The 18,913-nt window shown below is 34.1% G+C and overlaps 4 protein-coding genes across 6 annotated transcripts; all 4 read left to right on the top strand.

Moving 5' to 3' along the window:
• The first annotated feature begins 1,416 nt into the window (after positions 1–1,416).
• Positions 1,417–2,603, top strand: LOC112527827 (glycine-rich protein 2). 3 transcript variants are annotated; one of them, XM_025138651.1, is made up of 2 exons: positions 1,417–1,784; positions 1,863–2,603. In XM_025138651.1, exons 1-2 carry the CDS (start codon positions 1,493–1,495, stop codon positions 2,165–2,167), a joined length of 597 nt encoding a protein of 198 aa, XP_024994419.1. In that variant the 5' UTR covers positions 1,417–1,492; the 3' UTR covers positions 2,168–2,603. The 3 variants fall into 3 exon arrangements, with proteins under 3 accessions (XP_024994419.1, XP_024994418.1, XP_024994417.1); XM_025138650.1 differs by having other exon boundaries at positions 1,417–1,808; positions 1,884–2,603; XM_025138649.1 differs by having other exon boundaries at positions 1,417–2,603.
• Positions 2,604–6,510: 3,907 nt separating this feature from the next.
• On the top strand, positions 6,511–7,368 carry LOC112527727 (protein TIC 20-II, chloroplastic). The gene has a single exon (XM_025138505.1). The coding sequence runs from the start codon at positions 6,600–6,602 to the stop codon at positions 7,254–7,256; it is 657 nt and encodes a 218-aa protein (XP_024994273.1). The 5' UTR covers positions 6,511–6,599; the 3' UTR covers positions 7,257–7,368.
• A 3,147-nt stretch (positions 7,369–10,515) lies between these two features.
• LOC112527303 (thaumatin-like protein 1b) lies at positions 10,516–12,480 on the top strand. Its single transcript, XM_025137860.1, has 4 exons — positions 10,516–10,718; positions 10,802–11,498; positions 11,836–11,936; positions 12,168–12,480. The coding sequence occupies exons 1-4, from the start codon at positions 10,550–10,552 to the stop codon at positions 12,170–12,172; spliced, it is 972 nt and encodes a 323-aa protein (XP_024993628.1). The 5' UTR covers positions 10,516–10,549; the 3' UTR covers positions 12,173–12,480.
• Positions 12,481–14,159: 1,679 nt separating this feature from the next.
• On the top strand, positions 14,160–18,910 carry LOC112528503 (peptidyl-prolyl cis-trans isomerase CYP21-1-like; the record flags this gene model as incomplete). The annotated part of the gene is made up of 7 exons (XM_025139534.1): positions 14,160–14,670; positions 16,872–16,950; positions 17,259–17,306; positions 17,998–18,021; positions 18,215–18,397; positions 18,504–18,579; positions 18,781–18,910. Coding segments are annotated over exons 1-7 (675 nt in total), but the record flags the coding sequence as incomplete, so codon positions are not given.
• Between the last annotated feature and the right edge of the window lie 3 nt (positions 18,911–18,913).

Here is an 18,913-nt window from a genome sequence, read left to right as displayed (position 1 = left end):
TCATTTTTAACTTTTTTGATTATTCATTATTTTATAAAACAAAAAACATTATTAGAGATAAAATAACATATGTGTCGATTATTTAAATCAATATATTTACAAGTGTGGTTACAATCTAAATGTTCTATGTACACATTTAATTGATATTGATATATGGGTAGTCCATGTAGTTGAATCGAAAAATCTCCAATGTTCAAATCCAAGGAAGAATAAAAATCCCATTTGTGGCTACGGAGGTTCAAATGTGATGACTTCGGGTTATCTGCAAAGTAGGCGGTCGCCCTGGGATTAGTCGGCTCGCATAGCAGGTTGGATATCCAAGTTAATTAAAAAAAATCTATAATATTTCCATTATGACGTAATTGCAGGAATTAAGTATTCTTCTGTTGATACCACTCTTACAAACTTCCCGGTTGCAATAGCCACATGTTGAGAGGATGATAGCGGTTGTGTCAGCAACAATAAATACGGTGCATACACTTTTATTGTAAAGATAAGTAATATAACATTATACCTTAAAGATATAAAGTGGCAACATTAAAGAGAATCGTGAAATGAAAACGAAACAATAAATGATATATAATAAATTAAATAAAAAACCATGAGGGTATAAATGTAAATATAAAAAATAATTGTATTTATGATGTATAATAATATGTTTAAATTAAAAAAAAATCAATATTGAGTTCATTTTGAAAGTATTGACGAGATGATTATAATAATATAATTTGTTAAAAATATATTTCATGAGAATCCTTAAAATTAAAATATATAGGAGAGAGAAATAATATTTTACAAAAGATATTAAATATTTTAATAATATAATTTGTATTATAATCTTTAAATGAATATAAATTTTCTTTCAAGATTTTGATTTTTTAAAGAGTAATAAGATTTTAATTATTATTTTACTATATTTTTTCTAAAATATAATATCAAAAGTTAAAATTAAAAAGAAATTACATACAACTTTTTAATTTTAAAGATTATAATGTTCATTTTTGTAATTAAAATATTTAATACATATAATAAAATATTATTTATTTTATAAACTTTTATTTCAAATAAATCTTATTAATAAAAAAATAAAAAATGCTATCTATTAAAATTTCTATTTTATAATAACTATTTGAGATGAATTTGAACAATTTTCGAATCAGATAATTATGATGGAAGTAGAAAAACATATTCGAAATTGCTTAAAATTATATATTTAAACAAATTAATTTTGAGAGATCGATCGATCATAGCCGTTGGATCTCATAGAGAACTACAAAAGTCGTGATTAAAGAGACTTTTTCCAATGGATGACATGTCATTATGTGATTCCAATTATACCCCTGAAGGAAAAAACTTCTCTCTATATATAGGCGCGTGGGGGAGAAAACAAAGCCATCCCAAGTTTTTAGAGAGAGAGTAGGGTTTGCTCTCTTCTTGATTTGGGGAGGTTTTTCGTTTCTAGGGTTTGTGAGCTTTTCTTCCTTTGATTCAAATGGATGTTGACGGCGCCAGGAAAGCAGGGACCGTAAAGTGGTTCAATGACGTCAAGGGATTTGGTTTCATCACTCCTGATGATGGCGGCGAAGAGCTCTTTGTTCACCAGTCTTCAATCAGGGCTGATGGATTCCGAAGCCTTGGTGATGGTGAGACGGTGGAGTATGTGATTGAGAACGGATCTGATGGCCGTACCAAGGCCGCAGATGTTACTGGACCTAATGAAGCACCTGTGCAGGGAAGTACTCGCGGTGGAGGAGGTGGAGGCGGAGGCCGTGGTGGTGGTGGTGGTGATCGTTATGGGGGTGGTGGCGGTGATCGTTACGGAGGTGGCGGCGGGTACAACGGTGGTAGCCGTGGAGGACGAGGCGGTGGTGGATATGGAGGAGGAGGTGGTGGATATGGTGGCGGCGGCGGCGGATATGGTGGTGGTGGCGGCGGCTATGGAGGTGGTGGTGGTGGTGGTAACGCTTGTTTTAAGTGTGGTGAGAGTGGGCATATGGCTAGGGAATGCACTCAGAATGGTGGTGGAGGCGGCGGCGGAGGTAGGTATGGTGGTGGAGGAGGTGGAGGTTATGGTGGACGTGGAGGCGGCGGCGGCGGAGGTGGCTGCTACAACTGTGGTGAAGATGGTCATTTCGCCAGAGAATGCCCTACTTCTAACAACCGCTGATCAGCTATCGTGGATGGTGGAGGATATAGGGTAAATGTGTCTCCTCACATTTGCTTTGCCTCCATATCATTCTCTTTACCTTTTTTGCTTTCAATGTTGATGAATCAATGGGTGAACCATAGTTTAATATGTTTGCTTTTGATATGAGTTTTTTTGTTGGGTTTGCTGCTTCAAGTTCATGATGGTCACCGTTTAAATTAGGGTTTCGGATATGGCACTTTTTTATTTTACTTTTTTCTAGTAGAAAAAGTTAGGGTTCAAGTATTATAACTATGGTCTTTATGGGAATCCAAAGAATGCAACACTTGTTTCTCAGTGGTAACTTCTTCTCTGTTTAGATATGGATGTATACATGACGATGGCTTATTGGAAGCCATTAATGAATCTTAAAACTAGGGTTTCCCTAAAGATCTGTGTCTTTTGGACCCTCTTTTGATTTTCTTGCAATAGATAGATATGCTTGTTTAGATATTTTGTGGTGTTGGTGTATTGAATGTATTATGATGGTTTTTGAATCTGTTCCATTTCTTTGGTAATTGGGTTGGGCATCTGTCATGTGGTCAAATGTGGGGACACCCTTTTGACACCTACCCTTCAATCCATTGAACAAAAGCCTGATAAAGCTTTTATGATTGTGTTTGTGCCTTTTTTCTGCTGTCCACAGGGAACTGTAACAAGGTTCTCTTTCTTTTTTGGTGCAACTTCTCCCAAAATCAATTGATTATTGTCAGAAGCTCAGAATTGATCATGGGTTCTTCCAATTCTTTTAAATGGTCAAAAGTACAAACAATTTGCCAGCATTATTATGTTATATGAAGTGTGCATTTAACCTACCCATATTACCCCTATGGGAATCATGCCACTATATGAGGTTGAATCTTTTTCTTTCATCTTTCATCTTTCTGTTTTACTTGCCATTTGATCGAGTTATACGTCTAAAGTCTTGTTTTTCCCTTTATGTGGGGTTTTTAGTAAAGATTCTTGCCTCATTTATGTGAATGAGATGAAAGGAGATAAACAATGGCATCTTTGATGAATGAGGATTGTTTTTGCTTAAAGTGTACAAAAACTTTAACCCTTTGAATGGTGGGTGGGGCATCTTGGCCTTGGGGTGCATAAAAAACCGACCAAATCTGAACTCAACCAAAAGTTACTTGATACCCTAGTTGTATATTCTTTAAACCGTAGGTTGTTTGGTTAGTGATCTTATGAATCTGATGTCTTTCTATACTATGGATTTAATGTATTGGGTTGAGATTTTCTAGGCTGTAAACATGAAATGTTTTCAAACACTGGGAATGGTGGGTAGGGCATCTTGGCATAGTCGTTTGCATCAAAGACATGGTATACGCTCTCTCAAGGAGATGCATATGCCTGTATACATTTACTTCTCTTGGTCATAGTAATTGATATCTGCAGTCAAATATGTTCAGATATGTATTTGAAGACAAAAAAAAGGTGTAAATGGGGAGTCATGTCTTTGGGTTAGTTTGTTGTTTCCTTAGTAGGGCTGTCTGTGGACTGTGGCCTTTCTTTTTTCTTTTTTTGTGGTGGTTTGGTTGAGCTTCTATTTTCTATTATTTCCACTTTCTTTTGGTTGGTTTCTTTAATAAATTTGTGCCTTGTTCATGTAAACATTTAAAATTAAAATTGTTGATCCCTCCTGTTTATATTTTTATTTAATTTTTTCTGAAAATATTTTCTCATTTCATTCTTAATTATAAGATGTAAAAAATAGTTATTTAATTATGTTTTTATTCCTATTAACCTGGATATCCAACCTGCTGTTCGAGCTGACTAATCCTAGGACGATCATTTGTTTTGTTGGTAACCTGGAGTCATTGCATTTGAACTTTCATGACCACAAAAAGAATTTTATTTCTCTTAGGATTTGAACCTGGGACCTCCAGACACTTGATCTTTTGAGTTTAAACTCAAACCAATCAGACACTATCTTTGTGCTTCATGTTTTTCTTTTTTATTATTAAGGATAAAATGTTTTATTTTAATTATTTAAAAATGTTCTTTTAATATAGACATTTATTTTAAGGAGAAAATAAGTTGGAAAATAAGGGCTGGGTAGAATTTTGGGGATATCTAAGGGTGTAAATGATACGAGACAACTCGTGAGTTATTCGAGATCAACTCGGTCAAGCTTTGGTCAACACTCGACTCGAATAAGGACTCCAAAAACTCGTGAGAAACTCGATCTTTTTATATATAATTAGTTTAAGATATAATTAGTAAAATATAAATAATAAAAATGTCTTATATTTTTAGATATTTGAACAAAATTATGTATTTTTTAACCATAAAAACTAATCAAATTTTTTTAATTAAAATCATAATATAAAAAAAGATAAAATCATAATTAAAAAAAGACAAAAAAATATAAAAATGTTGGTGAAGTTGTCCCATATTAAAAGAGAAATGGTAAAAACAGGATGAAGAGATGTTCTAAAAAGAGAGGAAAGTGAATGGTGTGGATTTTGTTTATATAAAATATATTTTACTTTACTTTTCTCAAATTTATATTAAATATTTTAAAAGTATATTATATATTATTTTGATATATATCTATAGGGGGGTGCTAATGGCACCCCTTATAAGGGGGTGTTGAATGTGTTGGAAATTGTGATGAGTTTAAAATTCAGAAAACATCAAATCAATTTTAAAAATATATTATATTTAATTATTATTAGTATTTAATATATATATATATATATATATATATATATATATATATCAATTAATTAAGTTATATTATATAATTATATATATAATCTTTATATACTTTACATATATTATATAATATTTTTATTTATATTATTATTATTATTATTTTCACTTATATTATATATATATATATATATATATATATTTACTATTATATTACATATATATATATATATATTTTATTAAAGACTCATTGTAATTATTTTAAGAACTTAAAATAGTTTAATTCAAAAAGTTAATTTTTATAATTAATTAGTTATTTTAATTGATGAGATATTTATAGAAATCATTTGCATTGAATTTAAATTAAGAAAAAAGTTCAAAATATTAAAGAAATTGTTTTATTTTGAATTATTAAGTTTTTGAATTTTTTTATTGTATAAGTTGTTGAACTTTTTTTATGTTGATTGATTAAGTCATTACATTTTTTTGAATAGTTAAATGATTGAGTTTTTTATAAAACTGGTTACTTAAATTTTTTAGTAATATAAATATCTTTAAAATTTAAATTTTTTGAATTGGGTATGTGTTGAATTTAAATTTATTTTATAGTGAATGATGAACTGTTAATGATAATATATGTGGGTGAGGAGGAGGATCTTGAACATGTGATGTATTTTTGTCCTTATAAATTCAATACAAGATGCCTCCTCCATCTTCTCAACACATTTGGAAGTATAATATAAATAAAATAAATAAGATATATTTATTAATAATTTATATTAATTAAAATATAATATAAACAAATAAAAAACAGAAAATAAAATGAATAATATATATTTATTAATAATTTATATTAATTAAAATATAATATAAATAAATAAATAAAACAGAAAATTAAATAAATAATATATATTAATTAAAATTTTCTTTAATTAATAATAAAATAACAAGTAATAATCACAAAAAAACAAAAAAACACAAAAATTTATAAAAGACAAATGATTAAAGCCTACTTAGGGGTGACATTAGCACATGATAGGGGTGCCATTAGCCACCCCCATCTATAGTTCTACACATAAAAATCACGAAGATTCCCGTCAACCACCGACCACTGACTGTGGCATATTCCTATCATTGCACCTCCATGAATGACGCCCAATACATCTCCACCACCACTACTTACTGCAATCGATGTGATGTTACATTCCTCCACACTTTCCCTCCAAATAACCACAATTTTATTGTTTCTTTTTATACATAACTCATAAACATTATATAAATTGCACATCATATGCGAGTGTATATGCATATATACAGGCACACATAAAAGACACATGTACACAATTCAAAAGGGTTTACAAAATGGAGGGCCATATTGTTTTCTAGAAACGTCTTTCGCGTCTTCCCTCAAGTCGTTGCTTCCATCTTTAATATTTGAAATTTTATTTGCATATTTACTCACCTGAGCTGGTGGCCGGAAATTGATGCCGGGGATGATAGTCGAGAGGGGCGGTGCGGTCTCGATGGCATATGAAGAGGATACGTGATGTTGTAATTCTTTTATACACATTAACACAAAAAATTGGTGGCCCATTCGAAATAATTTGGTTAGAGGAAGGATATAGTTGTAAATTTCATTTGGACATTTTCTAATTATCCTTTCCGTATTTCTAAAACCCTGCACTGTTGCAACATATATCCGCTAAAATTACTGGCCGCCTCCCTCCGGCTAAACTCACCGCCACCGCCGAAGATGGCAGCCATACCCCTCCTTCGACTCTCCTTGTCACCACCACCACCACAAACAATTCATCGGTCAAGTATCTTGGTTCACCCTCTTAGATCAAGCATCCTATCGCCTTCATCACCACAATCACTGTCACTCCGCTTGAATTCCGCCGCCCAACCACGGAGGCGCACGACGATCTCAGCGTCTCACAACACAACGCCAGTCACCGACCGATTAATTTCAGCCGCCGCGTACTTTTTCCCCTTCTTCAACGGTCTTCAATACGGCCGTTTCCTCTTCGCCCAGTACCCCAAAACCCTAGGGCTTGCGATTGAGCCATTACTACCTTTACTCTCAGTCTATCGTTCAATTCCTTATTCCAGCTACCTCGCATTTCTCTTGCTATACATCGGCGTAGTTCGTAACACGAATGTCAGCCGTTACGCTCGTTTCAATGCGATGCAGGCGGTAATACTTGATGTTTTGTTGGTTATACCCTTGTTGGTTCAGCGGATTTTCAATCCAGGACCTCATGGAATTGGGGGAAAGATGGTGATGATGAGCCACAACGCGATTTTTGTGTTCGTCGTTGTTTGCTTTGTTTATAGCACTGTGTTTTCGGTTTTGGGAAGAACTCCGAAATTGCCTTTTGTTGCTGATGCTGCTGGCAGGCAATTTTGAAGATTCAGTTCAACAAATTCTGTACGTTTTAGTTTGTTTAGTTGCATTTCTTGTTTTGGGATTCAAATCAATAATTGCATTTCTTTGAATTTGATTCGCCATAATTTGTTGACTCGAGTCTCTTGAGATGTTAATTTCGAGTACAACTAATCTTGAATGTTGGTTTCAAAGCAAAGCCAAACATGATGTTAATTAAGAAGTTTCTTCATGATCAAAATCAAGAATTCTTTCAAATTCTTTCATTGTTTGAGGTATCTTTTGTACGGATTTAAACAACGATCATTCTGCATACCCTTTCTTCTGCTATATGTTAGGAGTGTTCTTGATGATAGAAATGCCAACAATTTGTAATCATATTTCACTTTTGTTAGAAGAACTCATCTCTTTCTTTCCTGAATATGTAAAGTATTAGTTTAATCATGTTATACACACATAGATTGACAGAAAGCTTAAAGACAACTTGTTTTCGACTAGCTAGCTAGCTAAGTATGTTCATTTGAAAAAGGCTACTAATTCTTCATTTTGTAAGAATGAGCTTTAAGAACATCGATAGAGTTAAGAAAAGGTTGCCCCTTTCCTAAGAGTTCTTTGTATCTTCTTCTTGTTATCAAGAAGTATCGTGTTCTTCGTTGTAAGAAACCTATTAGAACACAATCGACAGTTCTCTTCGTGATCAGATCACACGATTTGTTTACAATCTATTTGATAATCCCATATGTGGCAACCCCCTTTCTTCTAGGTGAACATGTTGTAGTGTTCATGAGTTCAGATTTCGCTTTTTTGTGTCTTTTTGCAAAGGGTTATTTATCGAATACGAGTCTAATTTTCATCCTTTGAGTTGTGGTTGTTTTCATTACTTGCTTTTTGGCATTTGGTATCTACATATTCATAGTAAAAGTTCATATTCTGCAACTATTGGGTTGTTTCTTTTGAGTGTTTGAAGCATTCACGGATCACATCTTCTTGCTTTCTAATTTGCTTCAGAGACTACATATTTGTCAGCAAAAGTAGTTGTTGCTTGAAGTTGAAGTTCGTGAACTTAAAATGGAGCTTGATTTGATCGAGCTATTGTTCATTTTGATCACTATGGTTTCTCACACCAACAATGAAATTGGACTTCTTGGTTACAATGCTTGAGCCTTTTGACTCGTTTTGTGGTGTTCTGTATCATAGATTCCTGTTTGGTTTGTAGGATTGGATAGGATTTGGAATTCAATTTCATTCCAGTTTTGGTTTGAGGGATAGTTTGCAAACATGAATACTAAGGTCCGGTTTGGTTCGGATGTTTGGATCAAAATTTAAAGGATTTGGATCTGAATTTCATTCCAATCCTATGTTTAGTTTGAAGATCTTATGGATTCGAAATCCCGATTTTTCATTGAATTCCTATAAACATAGGATTTTGAAATCCGATTGCATAACTGGTAAGTCTGGTAGAATGAGAAACCATTGTACGTTTATTACCATATGTTCATGTTGTTCGTTTATTACCATTACGAGTAATTTAAAGGTTGTATTCACTCTTGTTATAAAATGAATCAAATTTAATTTTTTGAAGGGGTTGATACTTGATGTTCAAATCCACCTTATGCATCTTAAAAAGAAGCAGAAACCATCTTCATATCATTTGTAACATTTCAAGTTCAAATACCGACTTTTAATCGGTGTTTTAAAAGGGCTCGCGGCAGCAGTTGGCATGGCATGATTCAAGACTCGTGTATGGTACCATATTAAGCTTGTGACATGTCATAGCCTTTTAGTGTACTAGTTTTTAGTATTTACTATATAATCTAATTTAAATTATCTAATATCATTGATTCACTCAATAAAACCATACACGTATATAATATGATATGCAAATTTAAAATAAAATATAAGATGTGTATATGCTTATCTCGAATTAAAATTTAAATTTTTTAATGAACCCCCATAAAACTCCTAAGGTGAACATTCCTAACAAAGGGTAAATCACAAACCTCCCATGGCTGTTATCGAGTGAATAAGAAACACGGGAACACAAGTCTAAACTCTCTACATTAGGTATGAATAGTTCTTTGATTCCTTGCCTTGGTACATTGATTAAGAAATCTGATGAGTTTATATAACATAAAAACAAATGTTTATAGCAACAACATTTCTATTTTAACAAATCAAAGAAGAAACTGAAGATATAACAACATTTTTATGGTAGCAAAGCAAAAAAAGACATTTTTATTGTAACAAAGAAAAAAAGAAACAACAAAAGGAAGATGTTTGATTCTTAGACTCGGGTTATTGGAACCATATGAACAGGAGATAAAAAGTGGTTTGAAACCTTTGATGATGAATTTCACACTTGGTGAAGCAAGTAGGTGCAAGGCTTATTATAGAAGGAAGAACCCATGTGATAAGCGATGTATAGTATTGTATACTACGTATCCAAATTGACTGCAAACCTTCTCAGTTTAGGCCAACTTAAAAAGACGATATATATATATATATATATATATATTATTGAGATGGGTCATGCAAGATATTTCATGATGATTGGGGATTGATTATGATTACATCATATATATGCCTACAAACAAAAAGTTCGATGCAAAAGGATTTGGCATATAAGGTATGGTCAGTTGAACCAAGAAAGTTTATATTGTTTGTCCAAGAAGCTGGTGGTGGTGTACGCTCTGCCCTCAATTCAAAATATAAGAGAAGTATGTGAAACCTGTGCTAAAGGAAAACAACATTGAGTCTCAATTCCGAAGACTGCAAATTGGAGAGCAACTGGACCTCTTCATGGAGATGGTTCGATGTCTGTTAAGTGAGAAAAACATGTCAATGATATTTTGGGGTGAAGCAGCTAAGTGGGTTGTACACATCCTAAATAGAAGCCATTATGACGGTAAAAGATCAGACACCACAAAAATGTTGGAGTAACAGTAAGTCCAATATTGACTACTTTGGTCAAGTTCATATTTCCAACCAGGTGAGAATAAAGCTGGATGAAAAGAGACACAAATGAATTTTTTTGGAAAATGCGTTAGTGGAAAGTCCAAAGCCTAAAACATGTACGACCCAATCTCTGGAAAAGTTGTAATCAAGAGAGATGTGATATTTGATGAGGAAGAAAAGGATGATGTCTTGGTAATAGTGAAAAATAACGAGACTTTGTTCATGACATTCTTTTKTATTATGTACCAATCAAATTTGCATATTTAATATTCATTTAAATTTGGATACAAAATTGTTGATAAAGATGTTTAAGTGGATAATCCAATCCATAAACAAGATTAATAATTTTGGTGGGAAAATGGATGGAACATGAAATCCAATCTCTGCTTTTGGGCTGTCTTCCCTTTCCCTTTTCTTCCCTAACCCTTTATTCAATCCAACTCCCCACTTCATTCTTCTCTTCTTCCCAAATGGATCGTCATCGTCATCCAATCATTCTCACTCTGATCTTCACGTTTTCAGTCATTTCAGGTATTCTTCTGCTTTAATTCCACCAATCGCCGATTCTTTCTTCCATTTCTTTCACGAAATTTCCTTTTGTTTGATGGGTGCAGTGGTACAATCGACGTCCTTCAAGATCGTCAACAGATGCCGCCACACTGTATGGCCGGGGATACTCACCGGTGCGGGTAGAACGGTGCTTAATCCCACGGGTTTCACTCTAAAGCCTGGAAAATCTAGAACCCTACGAGTACCTGTAGCCTGGTCGGGTCGGTTATGGGGTCGAACCGATTGTCAGATAGATTCCACCGGAAAATTGGCTTGTGTCACTGCCGACTGTGGCTCCGGTAGAGTGGAGTGCGAAGGCCGTGGCGCTGAACCGCCGGCCACGCTGGCGGAATTTACGCTCAACGGCGACCAGGGTTTGGATTTCTATGACGTCAGCTTGGTGGATGGGTACAACCTCCCGATGCTGGTGATTCCGAGGGATGGTACAAGTGGGGGATGCAGCTCCACTGGTTGTTTAGTTGATTTGAACGGCGGTTGTCCGACGGCTCTGAGGGTGGCGCGTTCCAGTAGGAGTGGGAGCGTGGTGGCGTGTAAGAGCGCGTGTGAAGCGTTTGGAGATCCCAGGTATTGTTGTAGTGAAGGGTATAATACGCCGGAGACATGCCCGCCGACGGAGTACTCGGAGTATTTTAAGCATGTTTGCCCGCGGTCTTACAGCTATGCTTATGATGATAAAACCAGCACCTTCACCTGCGCCGGCGCCGATTACGTCATCATTTTCTGCCCATCACCCTACACCAGGTACATCCATCTATTACCCTACAATTACAACTGCAATTAGGTAAGGCTAAAATATGTATAAGTGGTCACCAATAAATTTTTATGCTGACCTCACATTTACTTAAAAAAGTAGAGCGGTTTGTACATGGGTCTTTACGATCGACTAGTTTTGAATGTTTATCAATGCATATATGACTGTTATGGGCTTGCAAGGAACAACCATTTTCGAGTTTCTGATCCGTATGAATCATGATAACATTAAAGTCTTAGCGTGATGCGTCTTTTAGGTTAACGTATGACGACATGGTTTAGACACTTGTTTTGCTTCTAACGTCGTGATTTTCATGGAATCGGGCAGTGAAAAGTTGTTGGAAGCGAGGAAAGAAGTGGCGGATTTGCCTTTGGTGAACAAAACCATGATGTACATCGGTCGCCATCATGGCGGTGGTGTCTCATCAGGTTTGTTTTCAGTTCACGGTTCAGTTACATTATCCATCTTTTGTTCTTTTGTTTTATGGTTTACTAACGGCATCTCCAACCATATTGCGAAAACATAATTTTGCCCGTTTGGAACGTCCGCCTGCCCGATAGGCAAAACGTCAGGGATGGGAGAGACATGACACACGCACACATATTATATGATATGTTTGTGTTTCTGTTCAAGTGACAGTAGTTTATGTTTGTTTTCAGGCTAATAGGCAAATGGAACCAAAGAAATACTCGTTTCCTAGTTGTACGCTGATTAGACTCAATCTGTTAAGATCTTCAGTTTGTGGGTCCCATTTGTATTTTTGTTGTTGCCATCAAGACCGAGGCCTATAAAATGAAAATCGACTCATGGTTCTATTTGTTGGTAATATTTTTACAGATATGCTTATGAGGACCTACAGATATAAGACAACTTGTGAACTTTTTTGATCTTTATTTTGAGCTTTCTCCTAGTGTTTGCTAAATGTACTCCTACTTCGAGGACCATCAAATATTTGAACATGTTATATTACTAAAATACCCTTCAATATAGAAAAACGCTTGTTGGTCTTGCAATAATTTTGAGATTACATTGTTCTAGAGGTCGTCTGAGAAACTACATACTTGGATCAAGGTGGTCCTCAAAGCATACGATTTCCATGAAGAAGCTAAGACAAGGTTATCGTCGTTGTAACCACTAGTGGAGCTAGGATCTCGATTTAGGGGAAGCATCAATTATAGATAAAAAAAAGTAAAATAACGATTGTGACCACGGTAATTCTCTAAACTAATAGATTAAAACCTTCTATATATGAGATACGACGTACTTATATTTTTACTGTAAAATAACTATTATACTTGTTGAAATTCAAAAACAATATTAAAGTATGTCAAAAACGGTTGTGACCACGGTAATTCATTTTTTGTTGCAAATTGTGTAAAATTATTTGCGATATTGTACGCTTATTTTAGGACAGAATACATACTTTCATTTGATTTTCATTTTTGGTAACTCATTTTATAAAGTATACGTTTATGGGTATATTATATTGCTTTTTGATAATATTAAAACATATAAACAATAAAGAGCAAGAAAAAACCTCTACAACAACAACTACGAAAGAAAGGGACCAAATAAAACCGAAAACAATAAGGTTTCGTTTGGTTTGCAGAAATGTAATTGATTTAGAGATTTGGATTTCAAATTCATTCCAATCTTTCATATTATTCTTGATTGCATACCACATAAACATTTGGGGTATGTCCTATTTTGGAGCGTGAGTATGCGTTTGGATGATAGTCACCATGCCATTTAGGTATACTTTTGTTTACCTTAATAAAATTGTCAAATGAACTATTATCTTTTAAAAACAAAAAATTTCATGCAATGTCATCAATTATACAAATAATGCATACATTATCCACATGATGATCTTTAACGTTATTTTATTTTACAACTTTATTTCTTAAGAATGATAATATATATATATATATATATATATATATATCTTTTATAAATCATATAGACATAATTTATTAATTATTATATTTAACAATTAACTATCTATACTATATTATAAATCATTTGACAAAAACTCTTAAAAACTATTCTTTATGCACGAACTACTGTGTATTAATGCATATTACTTAAAATTTAAAATTACAAGTAAATTATACATAAATATAACTTATTAAAACTCTATTTTTGAATTTGTATAACTAACTGCAGATAAACCTAATCAAATATAAGATAAACATCTCATTTTTAAATATAAAAATTTAAATATAGTTAAGATAATTATTGAGTTATAACATAATCATTATCTTTATAAAAAATTTAAGCCAAAAATAAATTATTTCAATATTTGACTTAAATTGAATTATAATAAAAAAATTCAATTAAATAAATTGTAAAAAAAAAAATTAAACATTTAATTTGATATTAATATCGATATATTTTTTCAAAATTTTATGAAATATTTAAATTTATTTTTATTTAAAAATAAAAATATTATTTTTCTCATAACTATGTAGACCGCATTATATCAACAAAACATAAAAATAAAACAAAACATTAAAAGAAAGATGTATTTCGTTGTATTGCTCGAATACGCTTCTAGTTATTTATATATACAATCTACAACATGTAATCAAATTACTCACGTTATCGCGTACGCGTAATTTTATTAGAACTTGAAAATGTGATGGTTGCATACAATTACGATGCGATGGACTTCATTTAGTCAACTGGGACAATTCTTCAAACACCTGGCATGTGAAACTAAAATCTCCTGCGTATGTGATCAAGATTCAAGAAGACGAATTAATATACGAAACCGACAACAGATCCATCGGTTTTACGTGATCTCATAATCACCCAATTAACCGGAGGATTTAAGGAGTAGAGAACCATCCCCATCGCTTCAATACAACAGCTTAACAAGAATCGATTCCACTGACAGTCATGGTGGACTGCTGGTAGTGGGGTCTGATCTTTTTTGAAGTTAGGTCGGTGGGGGTTTCATGATTCTTGAAGAAATATTGTTAGATATTGCTGAATTCATTTGGTTTTTCTTTTGAGATTGGATGAATGTATGAGAAAGAAGAAGAATCTGAATCAGAGATGGGTCGAGAGATCTGGAATCTATTACGGCCGCGATTCCTTGTTATCTTCTTGATCGGTTCAGTTTTCGTCTTCCTCGCTTTCTCGTCATTCTCTCAACAGGTAATGCCTTTATCAACACAGACATTTATTAGAATTGAATAGGATTTGGATCTACTTACGAATTGAAAGGGATTCAAAGGGTTTCTTCTGATTTATGTGTTTACATGAAGCAACATTGCATCCAAAGCATAGTAGAAGAGGATTAGGTGCAGTTGTAATGATACAATTTGCGGCAGAACTGATAATTATAGTTTCAGCGAACAATTCACCAAATTCGTCTTCTGTTTTGTTAATGCATAATTTAATTGAACTTGTACGTCATTAATGCATACTATCCAATGTGATTAACACCTGATTTGCTCGAATGATGTTCATCTGATATGAGTTAGCGCAGTTAAGAAAGTTGGGGGATTTGTGATATGGGTAGTGGGTCAATCTTGATTTCATGGTAAGTAGATAAAGCAAAAGGTTTGCTAGTAGCTGGAGTTATGCTTCTGCTGTCATTCTAGTGGAACTTTTGCTATGAAGTTTTCCCTCTCCTGTGAAAAGCCTGATGTGTTTGCTCAAAATTTTCACTTCCTTTGAAAAGTGGAAGTTAATTTTTTTCTGAAGGAATTGGTAAAATGACTATTGATGATTTAATGTAGAAGTAGTTTAAAGTATTTGGCAAGTGAAGGTTTATTCTTATTTATGGATTACAATGACTTAAAGTAGCTAAATAAGTAGTTGAAGTAAGCTCCTCCATCTTATGTTGTTACTTACCTTGTATCTCTTCACTCAGCAACATTTATCAGTAACATAGATTCCTTGAGGTCAGCATGATCGCTACTGAGTCGTTTATCTCCTGTTGTTCAGTCTAGAGCAAAAAAAATTCTCTTGCCATTTCGATGAGTTCTATACCGTATTTGTGTAGCACATTGAAATTGTTTTGCTGCATTTGTGGTTCTACTTGCTCTGTTTCGTTTATGTTTACTCCCTGGTCATAATTGGATGTTCTTTAGAATATAAATGTTGTAGAGCTTATGCTTTTGGCTATACATATGCATATCAGAGCTAGCTTCATGACATATTGAATGATAGTAGAACATCCCATCATTAGAGGATCATAAGCACCGTGGTCTTGACAATACCATTCACTAGCTCTTGAATATTTGGATCATGTTTCCTTTGAAGGATCCTGCTCACATTTCTACTTCGGAGAAACTAAGATAATATGATAAGAGCGAAGAACTTCTAGTAACTTGCTCATATCTCGTAAACTTTGTCAAGTGTCAATCTCGGTTTATTCATAAATGTTTGGAGCCTTGTAATCCTTGTCCATTGCGGTGTTTGCAAGGTTCTTTCAGTTTTGTCAACTGTTTTCATGTTGATTCCTCTTTGACTGCTCAAATAAGTTTCTCAGTTTAATCATATTGCACACAGTTGGACAAATGAGCCTGTCCATATGTGAGTGCAGAAATGTTTAGTTCTTTGATGGATAACATGAATTTTAAGTATCAGCCGATCTTATTTTCAGTTCTTTTTATAGATTTACCATTCTTTCTATACTTGGTGATTTTGTGAGGTTTGTAATTGGCTTTGTTGTATTTTTGGGTGGTAGAGTAACAAATTCCTTATTTTTTCAATTGCCATCTAATTAATCATCGACCATGGAGACCTTAGGAACTTCATTTTTCAGTGGGTTTGGCTATCTTTATAATGGATTTATCTTTTGCTACTCTTCTAGATAGTAGACGAATATTTCATGTACTTATGGGTGGTCAAATTACAACCAATCTGTGACTTCTGTACAAGTGTATAGATGTATAAGTTTTCTTGAATATGTAAATAGGTTTAGGACCTGTGTGCTTCATAATATAATAATTTAGTGTGCCTGCCTTTACGATCTATAGTTTTAGTAGTTTGGTATTTTTGATTGCATATGAGGTAGTACAGAAGTTAGGTGGCAAATTATTTGAATGAAAGATCTTACTTGTGTATGTATTTAGAGTTAGACGGAGGGATATTCCTAGATGGGTGAAGGCCAAGATGGTATTTGGATTTTCTATTAATGCGTTTCTCCATCCTAGAAGGACAGCAATCCATGTTTTAAAGTAAATCCAAATTATATTGCTATAACCCTTTTACAAGTTATTCTACTTCATATTGATGGACTGGATTCCTTTCCAACGAGTCCTATATGATAADWTTTTTGGCAATTGATGGTTATCTATCTTGTTATTTCATTGTAACCTGTCGGAAGTAACCTGATCTCTGTTTAGGAGGAARATACGATGGAAGAGGTGCATGAAATTACCCATAGAGCATTTCTTGATGTTGATATTGATAAGCAACGATTAGGTATGGTCCTTCATTTCTATCAATGGCATATGATTTGCAATGTCATTAATGTAGAAATTTCAACTGTGTTTTTTGTTTTATAAATTCCACTATGGCTCATGAATTTGCTTTCAGTCTTTTCATGACCATGAACGAAACCTATTCTACTTTAGCTTTGCTTTACAATTAGTTAAATGCACAATACAAGAAATATAAGAGCTTACAAACCTTAGTTCTTTGACAGATCGTATGAATTCAAATTTTGCTATTTAAAGTTTAGCACACACTTATCTGTAACTCATTTTGCTTACCTTATGCTTGTACTGCAGGAAGAATTGTTATTGCATTGTATGGTGAAGTTGTACCAAAAACTGTTGGTAAGCCTTCAATTTTCTGTTTGGCTTCTTTATTTCTAGATGGGGGATTCAAAGTGAATATTTTGGAAATGCACAATTCATTCACTTCTTGTCTGCGTGTTTTCTTCATTGAATTTCAGGAAGTTGTTCTCTAATTTACCAACAATATCTTATGATCACATGTGCTGTCTATAATACTCCTCACAGCCATTTTGGTTCTTTCTTTGTTCCTTGATGGATATACTCAAATAATCATAGTTCGTGCAATGATCCTAATGCTATGGCGATCACGTTCTTAAGAGAACTCATTAGTTACTATCAGTTGTAACTATTACCTGTCGGTGCATTTTAGCAACACTTGTATATACATGTTGATCCACTCGGTAGTCTTCTGGGTCTAGAACATCATAAGGACTTGGTGTTTTCCTCTAAACTTAATTTCTGCTAATGGGCGAGCCTTGAAGCAATCAATAATGTTTGTCCTTTGTGATGGAAGGTCCGCTCAACTCACCCCCAGTAAAAGACTGTACAAAGACATCCTCCTCTAACCCTCACAAAACTCATGAATCCTGGTACACCCAGGTCGCCTTTTCAACTTTCAAAGTCTGATAGAGTGATTAAATCAACCGCCTTGCATGCATGAGAAGCCAAACTAACAATATGATTACTTGTTTTTTTTATCTAATTAACAAATACTTCTTTTTCTTTGCAGAAAACTTTCGAGCTCTGTGCACAGGTAACTGGTGTTCCAGATTCTTGTATATCTAATCATATCATCTACCTCCCTCTCCCCCACTTCAGAAAAAGAAAGGGAACAGGACAAACAAAAAAAGAATGGAGAAAAACTAGATATACATACACGATTTTGTTTCAGGAATTTATATCGAGAATGGTTCACATTACTGAATCTAACTTCTTTTTGGAATTAGGGGAACTGGGCAAGGGTTCGAGTGGTAAACCACTACACTATAAGGGAACGCCTTTCCATCGTATAATACCTGGTTTCATGATTCAAGGTGGAGATACTGTCTATGGCAACGGGAGAGGAAATGAATCCATCTATGGTGGAGTTTTTCGTGACGAAAATTTTAAGATCAAGCATTCACACGCAGGTCCTTCACCTACTACTAATTCCATACATTAAATAAGCTGAGAAGGATTGTTCTTATATTCTCAAACGTAGTATGTTATTATCTTCTAAAGCTACCGTTCTTGCAGGCATGGTGGCCATGGTGAATTCAGGTCCAGATTCTAATGGTGCGCAGTTCTTCATCACCACAGTTAAGGCCTACTGGTAAGCTTTCATGCTTATAGAGCATCACATTGATGAGAAATGATTAATTGATGGTGGTCTTATTTCTGTTTATCGTACTCTTTGCGTCCTTACACACTCTCACGCGTATCAGCCTGCTTGCTTGTTTATTTTATTTCCCCAGACCCTACCTCTGTGGAGGAGATCATGGGCTCATATTTTCCATGTTTGGGAAATTTGCAGGTTGGACGGGGAACATGTGGTGTTTGGAAAAGTGATTGAAGGCATGGATACGGTGTATGCAATCGAAGGGGGAGCCGGTACTTACAGCGGAAAACCCAGAAAAAAGGTGGTGATTGCTGATTCGGGTGAAATT

This window comes from Cynara cardunculus, assembly GCF_001531365.2.
Source record: "Cynara cardunculus var. scolymus isolate 2C chromosome LG 15, CcrdV1, whole genome shotgun sequence".
Classification (NCBI taxonomy): Eukaryota; Viridiplantae; Streptophyta; class Magnoliopsida; order Asterales; family Asteraceae; genus Cynara; species Cynara cardunculus.
Note: the sequence above shows the minus strand (reverse complement) of the source record. Positions and strands in the feature narration are given on the sequence as shown.